At 38.8% G+C, this 18,325-nt stretch overlaps 1 protein-coding gene across 1 annotated transcript in view; it reads right to left on the bottom strand.

Annotated features, from left to right (window-relative positions):
- Positions 1–18,325, bottom strand: part of ASXL3 (ASXL transcriptional regulator 3) — a 126,753-nt gene that overhangs the window by 67,325 nt on the left and 41,103 nt on the right. The window contains exons 4-5 of the mRNA XM_059860071.1: positions 2,622–2,730; positions 1,145–1,256 (exon numbers count right to left, since the gene is read on the bottom strand). Coding sequence (XP_059716054.1) covers positions 1,145–1,256; positions 2,622–2,730 — 221 coding nt within the window. The remainder of the gene's footprint in view (positions 1–1,144; positions 1,257–2,621; positions 2,731–18,325) is intronic.

The following is an 18,325-nucleotide window of genomic DNA, read 5'->3' as shown; positions in this document are numbered from 1 at the left end:
CTGCACATGTTGAGTCTGTTAACTTATAGACATCATGTATCAAAGAAAATGAAGAAGTAGAGACATTTAATACTCTGGACCTTTGTTTCCACAGAGCTTCAAAACTAGACAGACCCACAACGTGCCTTGGATAGTTCAGCTACTCCTACCACTGAACACTATGATTTCTCAATGCTGCTGGAGAGCAATACAAAAACTGCAGTATCAGTCCAGTAAAGGTGCAGCCTGGGAGCTAAGTAGTTGCTCAACCTAAAAAAGGAAGTCTGTAGCAGAACAACAACATGAGCTGAGCCTTTTCATGTCCTAGCTGTAAACAGGACACAGTCTCACCATATACCAAGTAAGCCAAAACAGCAGGCAGCAGTCCAGCAGTGGGACAGGTTGAGATGGGACAGCAGAAGAGAACTGATCAAGGAAAGGTTCATTTCAGAAGTCCTGCACTGTCAGATTTTTTTTATAAAGCATTCACTTTATAATGACTACATGAGTGTAGTTATAATAATATTCACTTCTGCTACTTGCAAAGTAATTTTAGGTGACTGGTGTTCTCCTTATGAATAATTATTAACCCTCAAAAATTAAAAGAAATATTTCTAAGGTTGCCATTTTAAAGTTATTTTAGTGTTTCAGTTTGCCATTATCTTAGAGGAAAAAGAAATGCATAGCATTTGATACTTCAAGATGTCATTATGTGATGATGGCAAACAGGAGTACCTCTGCCTCAAAGAAAAAAAATACAAACCTTTGTCCTCTGCACAAAACTCTACTGTGGGACCAACCCCACAAGTCCACACGGAAATCAATGAGATGTCAGAATCTGACAACTGCCAGTCTGATGCCTGGTAAAGGCAAATTATTCTTTAGCTCCGGGCCCTAACCAAACAATGTAAGCCAAAAAATTACCTACTGAAAACACACCCAACATCACTATTCTTTGTCTTTTAAAACCCTAAGTTGAATAAAGGCACTTAGTGTTCCTGATTCCTTCATAAGGCCAAAAAAGAGAGGGAGTTACTCAAAATAGTTCCACTGAGTACAAAAGATTATTTATACTGCTTAGAAATCACATCATGAAAATCTGAAGAAAACAATACTTTTTTTTTCCCCAAAATATGCCCTTTAATATTGAGAATAAATCACCTACCACCATTTTCTTCTCCATTATTATTGTTTGTCTCAGCCATTTCAGTGCCATCTAACTCAGATTCACATCCTAAATCCAATGTTCCATCAGTAGGGCATGTTGATTCTTCTTTCTACAGTTAAAAAATAAAAATAAAAATAAAATTAACAAGAAAAAAAAATCAATCATGATACTGCTGCATCTCTGAAAATAGATTACTGCAGTGTACTCTCATGCTTACATTTCAGAAAAACCAAGAATAAAATAAAATATGCCTGTGAGCTACTCTAGAGAGAGCCATAAAAACCAGACTTTCATGAAAAAACTTGCAAACTAAAAGCAAAAAAGCTGTTTTGTGAGGTCATAACATGCTCTTTTTAAAACCAAAAAAGTCACATAAAATGCAAGATCTTCCACTTTTTCTTCTTTTTTTTTTTTTAACAGAAACAGACTTGTGTGGCTGTTAAAAATCCTGGTTTTCCAGTTGAGTGTCTACAACACTGCAGCAAAACACAAATCCTTTAATGTTTCTTTTCTGCCTTTGCCTGTTTCCTGAATTCAAATAGCTGAAGCAACCTGGAGCTCACAAGCATGGGAGTGATTGTGAATTCCTGGAATTGTGCCAAGAATATCTCCCGATTTAAAGAAAAACAACAGCATTTGTTCTAGCAAATTAGGAAAGACAGCTCTGAAAACTATTAATTCAATTTCAAATATTCAAGTATTTCAGGATTTTTAGTTAGCAGGAGCTGACAAATTTATTTACTTTTATATTTTTATACCCTTACATCAAATACATCTGTCATAAATTACACAAGATCCTTCGCCCCAGCCCAAAATTTTAGTTGACTACATTTACACTGCCAAGCAGATAATCTCACTTTCTTTTTTCTCATCTCTGCCTCACATTATTCCACTTCTATTGTGAAACTCCTTTAAGTTTGATCATGTACAACAAGAAAAAATTTCCACCCACAATAAACATCATGTTCATACCATAACAAAAAGAAATTTAAAAGGAATATAAATAGAATAAAGGCAAAATTCTATCACTATAATTATATTCCTTCTCAAAAGCAATGATGCACCCTTTGAATTAAAAGCTGATTTATATTAGACTTGCAAATAATTTTTCACTATTCAAAAATGATACATCAATACAATTACTTAATTAGAAAGTCAGTGATCCTCTTGAGCTCACTAGTCCTAAAACAAAGGCCTTACTGTGAACAACTCCCGTAAAGCAGCATTTTAACTAAGATACGTGTTTTTTATACCATGTGCCAAATTCAAGAACACGTATATGCTTTCTAGGATAAAACAGTCAATGTTTACTTTCATTATAAATCCTTTTAAAAGACATCTGAAAGCAGTTAGGAGGACTATCAGGTCATTTCCTCGCCAAAGAATCTAATCTGTTTACCTTTATATCTATTGAGACATTCATAAAATGGATTAATAGCTCTATGTACAATCCATATACAAAATTTAAACTTACTTTGAGAGCATAGAGTCCTGATTTCCCGGGGATTTTGAAGAATGTTCCATCACCTACACGAGTGTTAGTATGAAGCATTGCATTCAGGCAAGCTAATGGAGAGGTTCCACTGAAAAATAAAATTGTGCAGTCTAAGATTGAGTGCCTCTTGTAAAACTATTCCCTCGTTCTATTTTTTTAAAAACTCATGCTTGCCTGTTTTTTTTTTTTTGTCATTCCCCCCCCCCCCCGCCTTTTTTTTTAATTCTCTCAACCCTGAAAACATCTACATTACAATAACAGGCCAGTTTCAAACTTAATCATATGCATCTGTCCCCTAGGCTTGAGGCAAAAAGTCTGTGAATTATAATTACGTTTTTCTTCATACAGAAACCAGCTCCACATTCTGAAAGAACCAAAGTCCAAATATTTATGTGAAATTACTTCATAAATAACACCATGAAGCCTCATTTTTAAAATGTTACAGACAATGTGGCTGCTGCACATGAATGATCAAAACAGTACCAAGTTCAAGGGCAGCTGCATCCCATAGGATGAAAGGCAACAAAAGAATAATAAAGAGCCCAGAAAGAACACATTTAAAATTAAAAGTGATATATAGTAAAGCCTTCTTCTGGCTCAACATGGTCAGCATGCATTATTATACACAAATATAAGCACATTTGTGCCTTTTATGAAACATTATCTTTTCTAATTAGAATTGTTTTAGAGCTTATGAGACTGACATCCTCAAGGTAATAATTTTAATACCACTGTGGAATGCATGTTAAAGGACTATTTAAAAAGAAACACAACACACTTAGAAAAAAAATGAGCATTTGGACAGGGATATCTTTGTACTATATACATGTTTACATCAGAAAAAGAAAGCAAATATTTCTACCCTAGCAAGATGTATACTATTCTGAAAAGTTGATCTAAAAATGCTGGGGGGAAAAAGGCAGTCATACATTATTTTATTTTATTTTAATTTAAAAATTGAAGCACAAGATCTATAGATGTACTATCACATCTTTATCCCCATTTGCTGGCTACTGTACACAGTGTACTCAGGGACTGAGTCTGAAACTGTGCTTCTTCCCTGGGGTCCCCAGTCTGCACGCACGCTTATCTTTGGCCACGTAAATATATTCCACTTGGTTAAGTGGAACAATGCCTGTGCATTAAATTAAGTGTGTTGTGAAGTATTTCAGGATTAATTATATACTCAACTATAAACCAGGAACAGGGCTTCAAAGTTCATCAGAAATTATTCTTCCTTATTCTGTGGTATTATAACACCACATCCAATCTTGGTTGAAAGTTGCAGTCTAATTTTTTTTTTTTAATACATGAAACTAAATTGAAATTGTTGTATTTCATATGGTTATGCTTTCTGTTGATTTCCATGGCTCTGTTACAACGAAATTCACCCTTACCGTACATATATCATTATTTTAATGGCAAGATCGATAGTGTGGTAATTGCTCTTCCGGTAAAAATTAAACTATAAAGTGCCCTCCGGCCAGGAAGTCCTGTCTGTTATAATTTATTTACTGCAGGTCACCTAATGTATCATATTACTGCATCTAAAATAAAAAATTGCAGGTAAAAATGCCGTTTGTTGATAAACACATGAGATATGCAATAGGTATTTATTTTATGGGTATTGTAAACATGATCACGCAATATGAAAATTCTGACAAGTTTTTGCGGTTTCTTTGGCTTCCCTGCAAATAAAACTAGCGGCACATTTGGTTTTCATATAATACTTTAACAAAATACAAACCAAAATATGTTGGAAATAAAATGATACTGCTAGCAGTGGGACAGAAGACATTAAGAGAGTTCATTGAATTTAACGATTACTTAAACACTTTTGTAATATGTAGGATACTTCTCTTTACACATTTTCCTTACTGTATTAATGCTTGACAAGCAAGGAGACAAAGCATTTAATACAGCAGTTATGGTTGTGTAATTTCTTCCATATGTTAACATACATAACGTGAAGCAATTTCAACTCTCTCAGACTTGGATCTTTTTAGTGAAACATTATCACCGATTAAGGCTTTCTCTGCAAGACAGAAAGAACTTGCTGACTCTGCAGCAGAAGAAAAACTTGGTATGTCAACAAGAAACAAAACTGTGTGTGCATGCATGCACGATTTGTATTCTCCTCCTTTTCTGATGGATATACGCTGGACTCCACACTTATTTTTAGATATCATTAGCCAATTGAAACGATACAGGATGAATAAACCCAAAATAGAGGATTTGGCAACATCTCATGATCACTACTGTGCTCACAGCAGATATCTTAATCTTCAAAGTCTAGACAACTGGCAAGTGGACAACAGAAACTACTCTCTGACTTAGAAAGAAACCCGTATCAGCTACTGAGCCAACAAGCACTTAACTGCTGCTATGCTTGTTTCTTACAGGTATCTGCAACTCCTAATGGCATGCAACCAAAGGGCCATATCCACCCTTCTTGAAAATTGGACTTGGGTATGTCCATAAGGAGCACAAAACAAACCACAAAGAACACACTTAAGCTGCAAATAAAAATAATCTGGGAACACTGAGGGGTGGGGTTCATTTTGAGCGAACAGATCAAACTGAAGTTCCATGGTGTCCTTTGTCAGCTCTGCTTTGACCCATGTCAACCAATGACTTGTCTATTCTTCTGTCAGCACTGGCATCCTTAAAACACCATATAAAAATCCCAAATGTTGCACACAACTGGTGCTGGAAATGCTTGCAAAACATGCTATCACAACACACGGGACTGTGGTTCAGAAAGCCAGCAATCATAGATCCCATGATGCAGACTAATGTCTGAATCACAGAGCACTTTCTGAGAGATCTATACCTACTTACTGCATGCTTTCTAAATTCTCCTACAGCCTGAGGACATGTTCCTTCTGCTCAGAGCTCCTGGCATGTATTAATACAGCAGTCAAGGCCTGAGTATCTCTGAATATCAAAAATGGCACAGCTTGACCCCAGTTCTTAAAACACTCCAAATCAGTTCAACTTTGATTCAGTTAAATGATATTGGATACAATAATATTCTACTTTGTAACTTGATATCTGTGAATTTTTAGAGCCATAATATATTTTAAATCGATATGCTGCAAGTTTTATTGCCATAGTCTGCACACAAGAAGTATGTTTACCATTTACAGTCTTCAGATGCAGAACTTTCACACTATTTATCATCATTTGGGTGAGACTGCTTTAAACCACTGTGGTATTCTAGAAGCCAATTATATATAGAAGTTACAATCTGCAGCAGTATGTCTTTAAGATTGGTATTTTTCTGCTTGTATGTTTATTTTATATACATATACATCTATACACATATACAAGCAGTATTGCCCCACACACACTTGCAAAAAGGTTTAAAAGATGAAAAGTTACTTACTTTCTGTAAAAGTGATGTTATGATGTTACAACAACCAGCAACATAGGAAAGAAAAGAAAACAAAACACTCATTAACCTTCCAAGAAAAAGGTTGCTAATACAACTTCATCATTTATAAGACATCAGGTATTTCAATGTTTCATAAATTCTCTTTCCCAAAATCACAATACACTGCTAGTACTTCAAAAATTCCTGCATATTATCAAATAAAACTTTGCACCCCCAACTCCCCCAGTCAAAATTATCTCCAACATTTTGTGATTCTGGGCTCCCTCTACTGGTCACGCAGCCAGTGTCATCTAAATCGAAATCCCAGACTTTCCACACACCAATCTCTGCTAAAACATGTAGGGGAAGTACAAGTTTCCGTTACTTCCTCCTCTGCCACCCTCCCCACAACCCCATTAAAAATTTGTAAAAACACCAGTAAAAACGTGACTTATTTTTATATTGGAAACTTCTCAAACACATGGTTCTGTCAGAAAAACCTTGAAAACTTCTGTGGTTATGCACATAATTCTAATGGTCTTTGCTAGACTGTTTGCCAAGAGACAAAAATTATGACCTTGGCAAAATAAAGATGTCTTAAATATGGAAAATAAATTGACTAAAGCTGCCTTGTCCAAGCAATATCGTGTGGCAGACAGTGAAAGTTCCCCGACACTTTGCAGACGAGGCACCTTGGGTCCTGCAGCAGGCAGCAATTCTGCCACTCAGTCCCACTGTACATGGTGTAACCCCCTCCTCTTCCTGACATGTCCCTAAATCTAATGATGACTGCTCTAAGAGGAGCACCTAGGTGTCATAAATTTGTTCAGTATTTATTTGTTTGAATCATCTGCTCTTTTTATACACATGCATAAATAGTCACAAGGGAGCAACAATTTTTACTCACTGCTAGAAACGAAGTAAAACCAAAAGGCTTAAGAACTAATTTCTAGGCATGAAGTCACAAAGGAAACAATATGTTCATAATGCACGTAAGTTACACCAGTTTTGGAGTGACAACAGATAAAGAACATAAAACTTATCAGGAAAGGCTGCAGAAAACCCACTTGTCTGGTACAGTAAACAGAAAAGTAAAAGAAGGTATAATTGCAATTTTCCAGAAATATGTAAAAAGCTGTCGAAGTCAATGGAGATGAATGTTCTTCATGGCCACTGGGGGAAGAAAAAGAAATGGATAGCCTGAAAGTGTGAATGTAGTAGCTGATGTTTTAACCAACACCAAAACAGAGCAGGGAGTTTGAAAAATGGCCTTTATCAGATCATCCACACACCAGTCCCAGCTGATACATAGACTGAAACCTGTCCCAATGTTTGTGTTGAATGATCTCTTGAGCATCCATCCAGCACTGTAACCTGTGATTATTTATCTCTTCAATAAATCTACATTTTGGTTAAGGCTGAGGTTAATCATGTGCCCGAAGTATACTTGGTCCAACATATATAGCAGCTAGAAATGCTGGAGAACTGACTCAATGTCTAGACCTGCACAGTTTGCTGAAGTGTCCCGCACAGCATGCCTGGTGTGATGAGGCCCTTTGGCTTCCTCTTAAAAGCTCTCCCACAATCTTCAAGGAGCCATATTCCCACAGCCCTGCTGTCAAGTGTCAGCAAAATGTCCCAACCTGCCTCACAAGACTGTGGCTGTGACCTAGCTCAGGAGGGACACAGAAAACCACCAGGAACCTAAGCAGCTATACCAAGATGAGAAGATAGATGTGCTATTTATCAAGATGACAGGCCAACTGCTGCTGACCAGTCTAGAGCTGTTCTTCTCCCCCTGCCAGGCTTGATGGAGCTGGCAGTGCTGCAGCAGCAGTTAGTGCTAGGGCCAAGGCACATTCTACCAGCCTGGGTTCAGGAGGGACAACCAGGAGACATCCAATGAATTGAAGACTGAATAAAAGACTGAATGAAAGACACAGATATTTTATTATATTCAAATGGCACAGGATCCCTCCCTTGGCACAGAGGGAAGCAGAGAGCACAGGTAAACAGTAGAAAACAAAGCTGTTGGTGAGTGTAAGATTTCCTGACAACCACCTACAATGTTCTCAGCAATAGAGAAAGTCTCAAGTTAGCTTAAACAAACCAACCAGTTGTCCCTGGCTGGACATCACTTGCCCACAAAAGCTGCTTTATCACTCCCCTTCTCAGCGGGGGTGTGGAGAGAAAATATAAGGAAAGGCTCATGAGGTAAGGACAGGGAAATATCACTCAGCAATAATCACCAAGAGCAAAATGGACTTGACTAGGGGAAATAAGCATCAAGTTTATTACCAACCAAAATCAAAGTAGGAAAATGAGAAATAAAATCAAACCTTAAAACACCTTCCTTGCCTCCTCCCTTCCCTACTTCTTGGGCTTAATTTCACTCATGGTTTCCTCTACCTCCTTCCCCAGCAGCATAGGGGAATGAGAGTTGTGGTCAGTTCATGGCACATTGTCTCTGCTGCTCATCCTTTTAGGGTGGGGACCCCTCACACTCTCCCCCTGCCCTGGGGTGGGTCCCTTCCACAAGGTGCAGTCTTTCAGGACCATGGTCTTCACCACAGGCTGCAGTGCAATCTCTGCTCCAGCATCTGGAGCACCTCCTCTCCCTCCTTCTTCACTGACCCTGGTGTCTGCACAGCGGTGGCTCTCACATATTCTCACTCCTCTCTGCAGCTGTAGTTGCTGTTGTGCAGGGCTTTTCCCCCCTCCTTAGCTCTGTTACCCCAGAGGCACCACCATCATGGCTGATGGGCTTGGCCCTGGGCAGCAGCGAGTTGGTTTTGGAGCCAGCTGGCATTGACTCCATTGGACATGAGGGAAGCTTCTCACAGAAGCCATCCCTGTAGCCCCCCACTATCAAAACCTGGCCTTGAGAACCCAAAAGACACAGGAAGACTGCAAGCAGTATATTTGCTTTCTCAGCCAATATTATATACAGACTACGTATTCCAGGTACAACTGCACTCGGCCATCCTTATTTCAGTGGCAAAATTGTAAGACTAAACATGATAATCCAAACTAAACCAATTTAAATTACCAAACAGAAAATTTGATTTGAACAATCAATTAAAATCTTGGTTTTGATTTTTTCCATTTATTTTCCTACTGCAATGTTAATTTGTTCATTGCTTGAAATAATTAAAATACCCCAATCAGACAATAAATAGAGCTTTAATGTAATCTCACTTTTTATTTATTCAGAGACTACAAACTAATTCATCAATTATCTAACTTATTGTACAGAAATTAATCCATGTCGTATTTTTCAATGCTAAAACAGCAATGACACCGTATTTACTAAATCTTTACAAGTGTACTTATTTCTGTCAAATAATTTCTGGAAAGAACCTCAATTTGATTAAGAGATTGACTTTTAAATGCTGAATGAAAATACACTAGATGTGCAGGATATAAAAGGAAAAAAGGAGAGACTTTCCAAAATATCACATATCCAACATGATTTATTAAACAATAAAACCATCTCTTCATATGTGGGTAGTAGGTAGCTAGGGAACCATCTACTATTTTTATATATACAGTCTAGTGAAACTCTAGAGCTGGAAGTTCTCAGCCTCTCACATAAAGTTCTTATTCATAAATTGGAGCAATAAAAAAAGCATTTTTCTTTTTGAGCTTTCAATTGGGTTTTTAATTTTAAAGGGACTACTAATGAGAACTACAGAGAATACTCAATATGAACAGTCGACATGACTGTCAAAACTATTTATGTTCTGAAGTCTTAACCATTTAAATAATAAAGTCATAATAAATAAAGTCTTAAGCCTTAAGTTATTTGCTTAAGTTTTATAGGAACTGAAGTACATACAGGTTGAATACTATTTATATAGTCAGAATAAATCATACTTCAGGTTTATTCCTAAAATAAGCTCTCCCACTTGAATATTTAAATGTATTTTAGAGGATTAAAAGACAATTCTTAAAATAAATACATTTTTAAAAGTTTATTTTTAATCATTTTTATCCACATTAACCAGAATTAACATCAGTTTTGTTCTCATTTGGGCAGCACACTGAAGAAAATTTTTACATCTCTGGTCCTACTTATGCTTCACACATGGTACCTGACTTTCAGCCTTTGAATATCACCAGCAGGACTGCTAGGGCAGACCAAATAAGCCAGGCTATCAGGCAACAAGACAAAGTAGTATAGCTCATTTGTCTACAGTCTCCCAGACTGCAAATAACTACCAAAGGATGCTAGAGAAAAAGACTTATTCTCTTTACTACTGACATTCTTCATCCTCAACTGTCACAGAGATTTCTTGTTTTTCTAAATCAGATGGAGATAGAGGCATGATTATTGATAGTATGATGGAAAAAAAAAAAGGACCAGTACAGATATAACACATCTGTCATAGATACCCAATGCCTGTCTCACAATCTAGCAGCACTTACCTATCAGTTTTCACTGAAGTTAACAAAAATAGTGAACCCCTAATATCTAAACCAGAAAAACCAAGCAATGAACTTGAACCCTGACCTTTGCAGCCTTGAGGGAGTTACAAGCAGCTGGGATCACAGTTGACTAAAGTGATACATCACCAAGAAACTAAACATTATCAATATCCTTCCAATACAAAATGATCTGGTGCAATAATGTATAAAAACTCAACTTGGATCCTAAGTTCAAGCCGGGTATTATGAAAAGATTTTTGCATTCTCAGCAGGAAATCTCATTTACAATCTCATCTAAATCTAGTTTTACATTTCAAATTAACCCAAACTTGAATCAGGGAAGGAGTCAGAAGTGAAGCTGCTTTCACAGAACAGTTTCCTCATTCTATTACCAAACTGCCTCTGAAGCATTAAACAACACTGGAAGAGAGAGGTACAAGTATTATTCAAGACTTCTATGAAGAATATACATAATAAACAAATACTGGAGCTTATGCCACTACCCTTAGGATCTAGTTCTACTAATCCCAGGATCCTCTTGCAAGAAGCAATCTTCCTCTGGACCTTTTGCACATCTAGATACAGCCATTGTGTGCAGCGACCACATGACATTAACATGTACAATAAAGCACAAATGTAATAAACTTCTAGATATTCATCATCATGTCAAAACCAAGGTGGATGAGTAAATGAAAGTGCTAGCTGAAGGCAAACAGGACAGAAAGACAGAGCATGATGGTAATGTGGATTCTTTCTTTCAAGAGTTTGCCAGACTGGCTGCATTCACCCACAGTCAGTTGCAAGTGACTAACTGACCACACAGTCAAAGATGTTTCTTGGAAAGCAAAGCTCTCATGCATGGCTACATGCAAGTTTTAATTCTAATTCCCTTTAAGTAGCTAAGAGTTTGACTCACTTTGGAAAATGATGGCTTATTCTTAGGCATTTTTTCACCTTTTACTGTATTGCAGCACGGTTGTGTATCCGATGTTTCTTTTCTTCCTTGGGGTAAAGATTACTGAAAACACATCTGATCCTGCCCTCTGCCCTGTGCAATGGCCTTTCATAGACATTTCAATCAGGTTTGGCATTTCCACCCTTACCTTTTGAGTGCTCTGTGGTCTGAGGCCAAGACAGATAAAGTTCTATACTGTATAACACTAGTAATGAATCTTTTTGCTATCTAGAGCAAAATCTATTTTATCTCATGGTGCTGCCAGACTGAGAAAACTTCTGATGGTGTCAAACCTGGTGACAATAGCCACAGTAATGTTTCAGAACAAAACAGCAAATGGAGTTCATCCATGCTGAAAGTGGAGCTTTATTACCTCTCTTCTAAAACAATAAAATGAAAAGCCCCGTGAACTAAAGTTCACTGCAGATCTCAGTACTCCTTAAGCCAGACAGGCTTTTTCCTCCTTCTTTTTTAAACCATTTTCTGTCACAAGAAAAATTTTATTTATAAAAATTCCAGAACTGTGTAAAATTTAAGGCTTCCTGAACAGAATTTTATAGAGCAACTGTAATGTATTTTTCCCCGAAAATATTTGTAATGTATCTGAAAATAAGATGCTCTCATTATAGCCGGTAAATTTGAGAAGAGAAAATAAAAAGCACCCAAACCCATCGTACATTATATACTACAGACTGAAAGATATTAACAGTTTTCCTGAAATTCAAATACCCCTAGGCATTAGTTTTGCTGATTACCCTTTGCCAGCTATGTCTCTGAGTAGATCTCCTTGAATACTTTGAGTTTTCTATAAAGTATGTTTGAAACACCATGACACCTCTTTAAATGATATTCACATATGGCAACAAGCATTCCTCAACCAGAAAGGAAATGAGAATACAAGTTTTATAGAAAAATGTTTACACTTCTCTGTGCTCCCTAACACCTGGGAAAACCCCAGGTTTTTCTTCTTTGTGAAGAAAAACCTCAAAGAAAGGATATACGTAAATGCCTCTCTGAAGTTTGAATCCTTACCATTTCATTAAATGTAGTACAAATAATACAAGAAAAAAAGCAATGCTAACAAAAAAGGGCACTTTGAATGTGTTGTTGAAAGACACAGACAAATATTAAAGAGTACCTCCTGAAATCATCCTGAAAGGAAAGTGTTTCCAAAATAAAATCAACCTAAAAGAACAAAAAATCAGCATGCGTCACAGAGAGTCATGACAGCCAGGGTGTCCCCTGGACTGAAAACACCCTCCTCATTCAACACCACTTAAAAGAAACTATTTGATTTTTTTTTTTTTTTTGTATGTAACAAATTCTTATACTGGCTAAATAACACAGTTCAGCTACTTCCTATCCAAGAATGTACTTTTTTGTCCTTTTCTCTTTTAATAAAATATTTCCTTTTAATAGTTTTAACTGATTTCATTAAAATGCAGTAGTACATTTTTCACTTTCTGCTCCAATATCAATAATCACCATGAAGGACAAAACTATAAATAAAGGAAAAAAATTAATTCCTACCACATTAAAGGAATTCTGGAGTAGAGGTTAAAAAATGGCTTTCTTAAAGAAACCATGGTTTCATATATATGATGTCTTATTTTAGTATCAAATTTCACAGACCCTAGTGGGCTTTAAATGCATATGCTTAGAAAAATGAAGTAATGACTGTGCTACAGTCAAAAATGTACTAAACCCAAGAAAAACATTGCCACAAAATGTGCAATGTATAAAATGAAAAAAACTACCCCACCCTTCCAAATATTCTTGGCTTCAAGGTGGGTGAAGCTTACTCCCCTAGGAAAAAAAAATGTTAAGGTGGAAAGTAAAATGACTATGCTGAACAAGACATAGTCAATAATCACTGAATGCCTTTTGCCCTCTAAAACTTAATCACTCTACACAAGAGACCTGTATGAAATTATCCCAAATTCTCTTGTTTAATTTGGCTTTTTAATTGGCCAGTCTCCACAACTTTCCCTTTAGTGTTTTAACAATATCTTCTGTGTGCGTGCATGTGTTGTTGATATACAACTGGTTAGTCAAATGCAAAATAAAAAATACATTACAACCCACCCCACCCACACCTCCTCCTTCCAAAAAAAAAGTTACAGCTATTTTTAGGAACATTAATCTCCACCAAATTTCATTCCCTCATATAATTTACACTGCTAGGAACTTCCAGAAGTTATCTAGTCTAACCTTCTGCTCAAAGCAGGACCACTTGGATCTCAGCCTTGTCCACTCAAGTTTTGCGCAATCTCCAGGAACGGTGACTTCAGCCTCCCTGGACCACCTTCCTCCTGTTCTTAACTGCTCTAACTGGGAAAGTATTTTTCTTAGTATCAAATCAGAATGTTTCATGTTCCAATTTGTATCAGCTGCCTCTCATTCTTTGCTTCTCATGCTGTCACTATGCAACCTCCAAGAAAAGACTGACTCTGTCTTCCCCACACGCTCTCATCAGTTAGCAGTGGAGAGCCACAGGATCCCCCTGAGCCTTCTCTTCTGCTCTTTGAACTAGCCCAGCTCTCAGCCTCTCCTCATTTCCCATATGCTCCAGCCTCCAGCCATCTTTGTGAACCTTCACTAGACTCTGATGTATCAATCTCTTTCCTGAAATAGCATGCCCAAAACTGGACATGGTTCTCCAAATGCAGTCTCACAAGTGCTGAACAGAGGGGAAGGATCAGTTCACTTGGCCTGCTGGCCACAGTCCTGCTAACACAGCCCAACATGGGCTTGCCCTTCTTTGCTGCAAGGGCACATTGATGGACTAATAGCTACCCTGTTAACCACCAGGACTCCCAGGTAATTTTCTGCAATGCTGATTCTTGCCGTGTTAGCCCCCAGCCTATACCACCACAGATTACCGTGTTCCAGGTGAAGGAGTTTGCTCTTGCCTGTGATGAATTTCACAAGGCTCCTGTTACACAGTTCTCTGCTGTCTAGATCCCTCAGAACAGCCCAATCTTCACTGCTTCCTCTAAACCCCCTGAATGTACACTCTGTCCCATATTCTAGGTGTTTAACAGCAACATTACCAGTAACAGCCTTAGTATTAATGTGTGAGCAACACCACTTAGTAACTGGTCACCAACTGGCATTAGCACCTTTGATCAAAACACTTTGGGGCCTGAAGTCAAAACAAATGTCCATCTAATGTAGCGTCCACTTATTGAGCTCCTATGTCATTGATTTGCTGTGCAGACACTATGGGAAATAATGCCAAGTGCCTTGCTGAAGTCAAGGTAAAAGATATCCAAGGCGGTCATCTCATGCACACAAACAGTCATCTGAACACAGAAGGTGAAGTGGCTGGCCAGGCATGATTTGCCTCTTCTCACTCAGACTGGCTTTCTGCCACACTAGCTAGATTTTTTTGTGCACTACAATGAGCCATTCTCATTCACCAAGGGAGATAAAACAGCCTTCTTGGACCCTTTTGTCCACAGTTTGACCAGGGCAGTCACCAACCTTCATACATTCAACCAGACCTTCCTTGTTCACATGTAACAAGCCCAAGAAGCACATCACCTGCATCAAGAAATTGTCTTTCAGGTATGTCCTGGCTTGCTTGCATTCCCCACAATCACTATGGTCTGCAATAAGTGCAAGGCACCCAGCAGTTACTTGAAGGCCTCATCTACTTCTTGGCCAGATGGTCAGCAGCAGATGTTTACCCCAGCACTACCCATGCTGTTCTGCCTCAGGCTCAGTACTCATTCCAGGGCAAAGCACTGTGCACACCCACCCCTCCTTGGCATGCACTGCCCCTCTTTGTCAGCCTGCATCCCTCCATCTATGCACAGTAGCATCCTATTGTGTGCATTTTCCCTAAGGTGCTCTGAAATTGTGCAGAGACTGCATCAAGAAAGCACAACATTTTTACATTTTTCCAACTATGTTTTTCCCCAGATACTTCCAAGATGCTCCCCATACCTTTACTTCTCTTCAAATTCCAGCAACCTTTCCATTAAGTAGCTGCTTCAAGGCGTTCCAGAAAAGAAGACTGAGACTGTCAGCAAAGATGCATTTACCACACTCCATGTTATGATTCCTGCCCCTATTCAGTAGTCCTTATTCCTCACAGAGCTTTGCCTGCGACACCAGTCATGCAGCCAGACTTGGACTTGATGGATGTGTCCTCTGCCACCTGAGAATTTCCACCTCACTCACAGGATTGAGAAAAACACCACCTGAACATTTGTGCTCTTCACCCTTGCACCAGAGCCATGCAGTCACTTTTAACGTATTTGGGTTCACTCCAGTAGTATCATGGAAACCACACGGATGAACATCTAGGGGTGAAGGCTGATGGCTAGACAACCCTCAGAGATGTCCATCTGCAACATCTGTGATTCAAGTACCCAACGAAAAGTAAACCTCCAGCTATAGCAAGTACACCAGGCTGGAAGATGGGCGACTGTCTTGATATGATCTCAAATATGATATGATATGATCACCCTCATTTTCCTCTTCATGTACACAACATGGCCGAGCCTCAGCTGGCTCTGACTGTCTCCTCTGACAATCCTACTGACCTCCCTACAGTGCACTAGCGATCCTTCTCTGTAGGCAGAGAAGCTTTCTTCTATTGCCAGAAGTCATAAGTTTCCATCTTGCCCATCTTAGGAGTCTCTATGCATAGTGAGCTTACGACTACCACATAGGTAGTCCACAACCAGTAAGTAGCCAACAAAAACCATCAGAACTGACAGAGTCAAATGCCTCTGTAAGCTGCCCCCTGACATGCTGAAGTGTACCACCAAAGTTCCCAGAAAGAGGAGTTCCCAGGAGATTTTCCCTGAAGCTTGCCCAAGAAGCCTGGAAACTGCTGCAGCTGCTCATTCTCCGATTAGCTGCCTCTGCTGGAGATCTGCAACAAAGTGACAAAATATACTGCAAAAGAACAACAGGACTTCTGAGCTGCTGCACCACCCACAGAAGAAGCCCATGCAGCATCTGACAGTGGCTTCATTAACTCTGTTGCACAATGAAAAGGGAAAAAAAAGAAGAACAAATTGTTGCCAGAAAACCACTGTGAGCCAGGCCTAGATCAGAAGACTGAGTTGGATTCCTACTTTATCATGCTATACCAGCTCCATAATCCAGATGCAAGTCACAGCTTCCAGCCACACTTCTCCCCTGACTGATTAGAAGAATTTCCAGCCTTTCTTATCATCCACAGCAGGGATTTCTGTTACCACAGCTGTAATGGTTGCAAGACACCACCCTGCAGTTATGCCAGCAATAGTGCATATCTGTACCTTTTTGTAAGGCTGCTTTCACCAGCAAGATTTACACCCGGACTAATACTGGACTCATGTCACTTTCTACCAGCTCTGCCACTCAAAATAACAGCTTGAGTGGCTACCCTCTAAGGCAGACCACATGTTCCAGTATCCATGACATGTTCTCCCCCCACACCCCTTTTTTTCTTTATTTAAAAGTTGATTATTTCCCCAAACAGCCATGTGAATGCTTGTGCCAGCATCCAGGGAGGTGGGCAGCCCAGAACAGGAAAAGCAGCTTGGAGAGAAGAGGATTATTCTTTCGGCTACAATATTGGTTTACAGTAACTGGAGAAGGATGGCCTCAGACTGACACAACTGGTTCCCATTTCAGACTCCTCAGAGCAAGGCCTGTATTTCACCTTTTGTCAGCGAAGGCACCGCGCTCCCTCCAGCCGCTCCCGAACCCACTGCCAGATGCAGCTGGCTCGCCTCAGCCGTAACCCCTTGGGCTGCTGCATCTGGCGCCAGAGGAGGCAGAGGAGGGGAGAGGCGGGGGTACCACCCTGCCGAGGGAAAAAAGAATTACCAAGCCTGATGGAGCCCCGCACGCCCACGTGTTCCTGCGCTGGAGCCTTTTGTCATGTTCTTGGCTCTCTCGCGTGATTTCAATGCAAGTTCCCAGTCGCTGCCACTAAAACCAATTGCAACTAAATTTATAAAACTCAAAGATGGGCCTATGAACATACATCTCCTTCTACCTTCCCCCAGTAATGAAAACAAAACACAAAAGGCAAAGCACAACTTGCTGTTAAGACCTATCCAAATTGAATTCTAAAAGGCATGTGATGTATGTCAGTGAAAAGGCTTAAATTAAGGCAAGATTTAACCACTTAAGGAAATAATAAAAGACTACTGCCAAGCAAAGTACTATATAAAGAACTTTACTAAGTACTACACTGTTTAAAACTATTCTTTTTATTTTATGAGAATTATGGATTTTCTTTTTACCAGAAATCTTTAAATCTTTAATATGTTACTGAATGTTGAGCTACCAGGCTGTAATACGATATTACTTTATTAAACAATATTTCTTCCTGATAGAAACAACAGTGTGAAAGTAAATGGCAAGGCTGAACTTAAACTTTTTTTTTTTTTATTATCAAAAATCCTACTCAGTTATCCCAATTAAACTGGCTCAGCAAGTTAACCTCTTCTTAAAAACTGATGCATGCCAACATACTGGCCTGCCAGAGTTTACTATGCCATTTCAGTCACACCACCCAGCTGCCTAAGAAATCAGTCCAAATCAGTAAAAGAGTTCTTAATGCTTATTAGAATTTCTTTGGAAATTTTTACCAGGAAAACATGTATCTATTCACTGAATGGCAATGCTGAAATCAAAGTTGAGTTATTTTAATACAGGGATTTTACCACTTTTACTTGATGGAAAATAATTTCCAGGATCTTGGTTACCACATATGAGCCCTCTCTGTCAGTTAAATTTTTTAACTTTGCTGCTAACAGCATTCAGCTACAGATTCCTTAACCACAGTGAACTTGCTTGGACTTGATTCCTTTTCATTATTTTTTGCTCTTATTTTCTTTTCTGTCTGCTTTTCTTCAGTTCTTTCCTTTATCTTTCTTTTTCTTCTCAGTCTTTTGCTTTTCTTCCTCACTT

The sequence above is a fragment of the Haemorhous mexicanus genome, chromosome 1, assembly GCF_027477595.1.
Source record: "Haemorhous mexicanus isolate bHaeMex1 chromosome 1, bHaeMex1.pri, whole genome shotgun sequence".
In the NCBI taxonomy this organism is placed as follows: domain Eukaryota; kingdom Metazoa; phylum Chordata; class Aves; order Passeriformes; family Fringillidae; genus Haemorhous; species Haemorhous mexicanus.
Note: the sequence above shows the minus strand (reverse complement) of the source record. Positions and strands in the feature narration are given on the sequence as shown.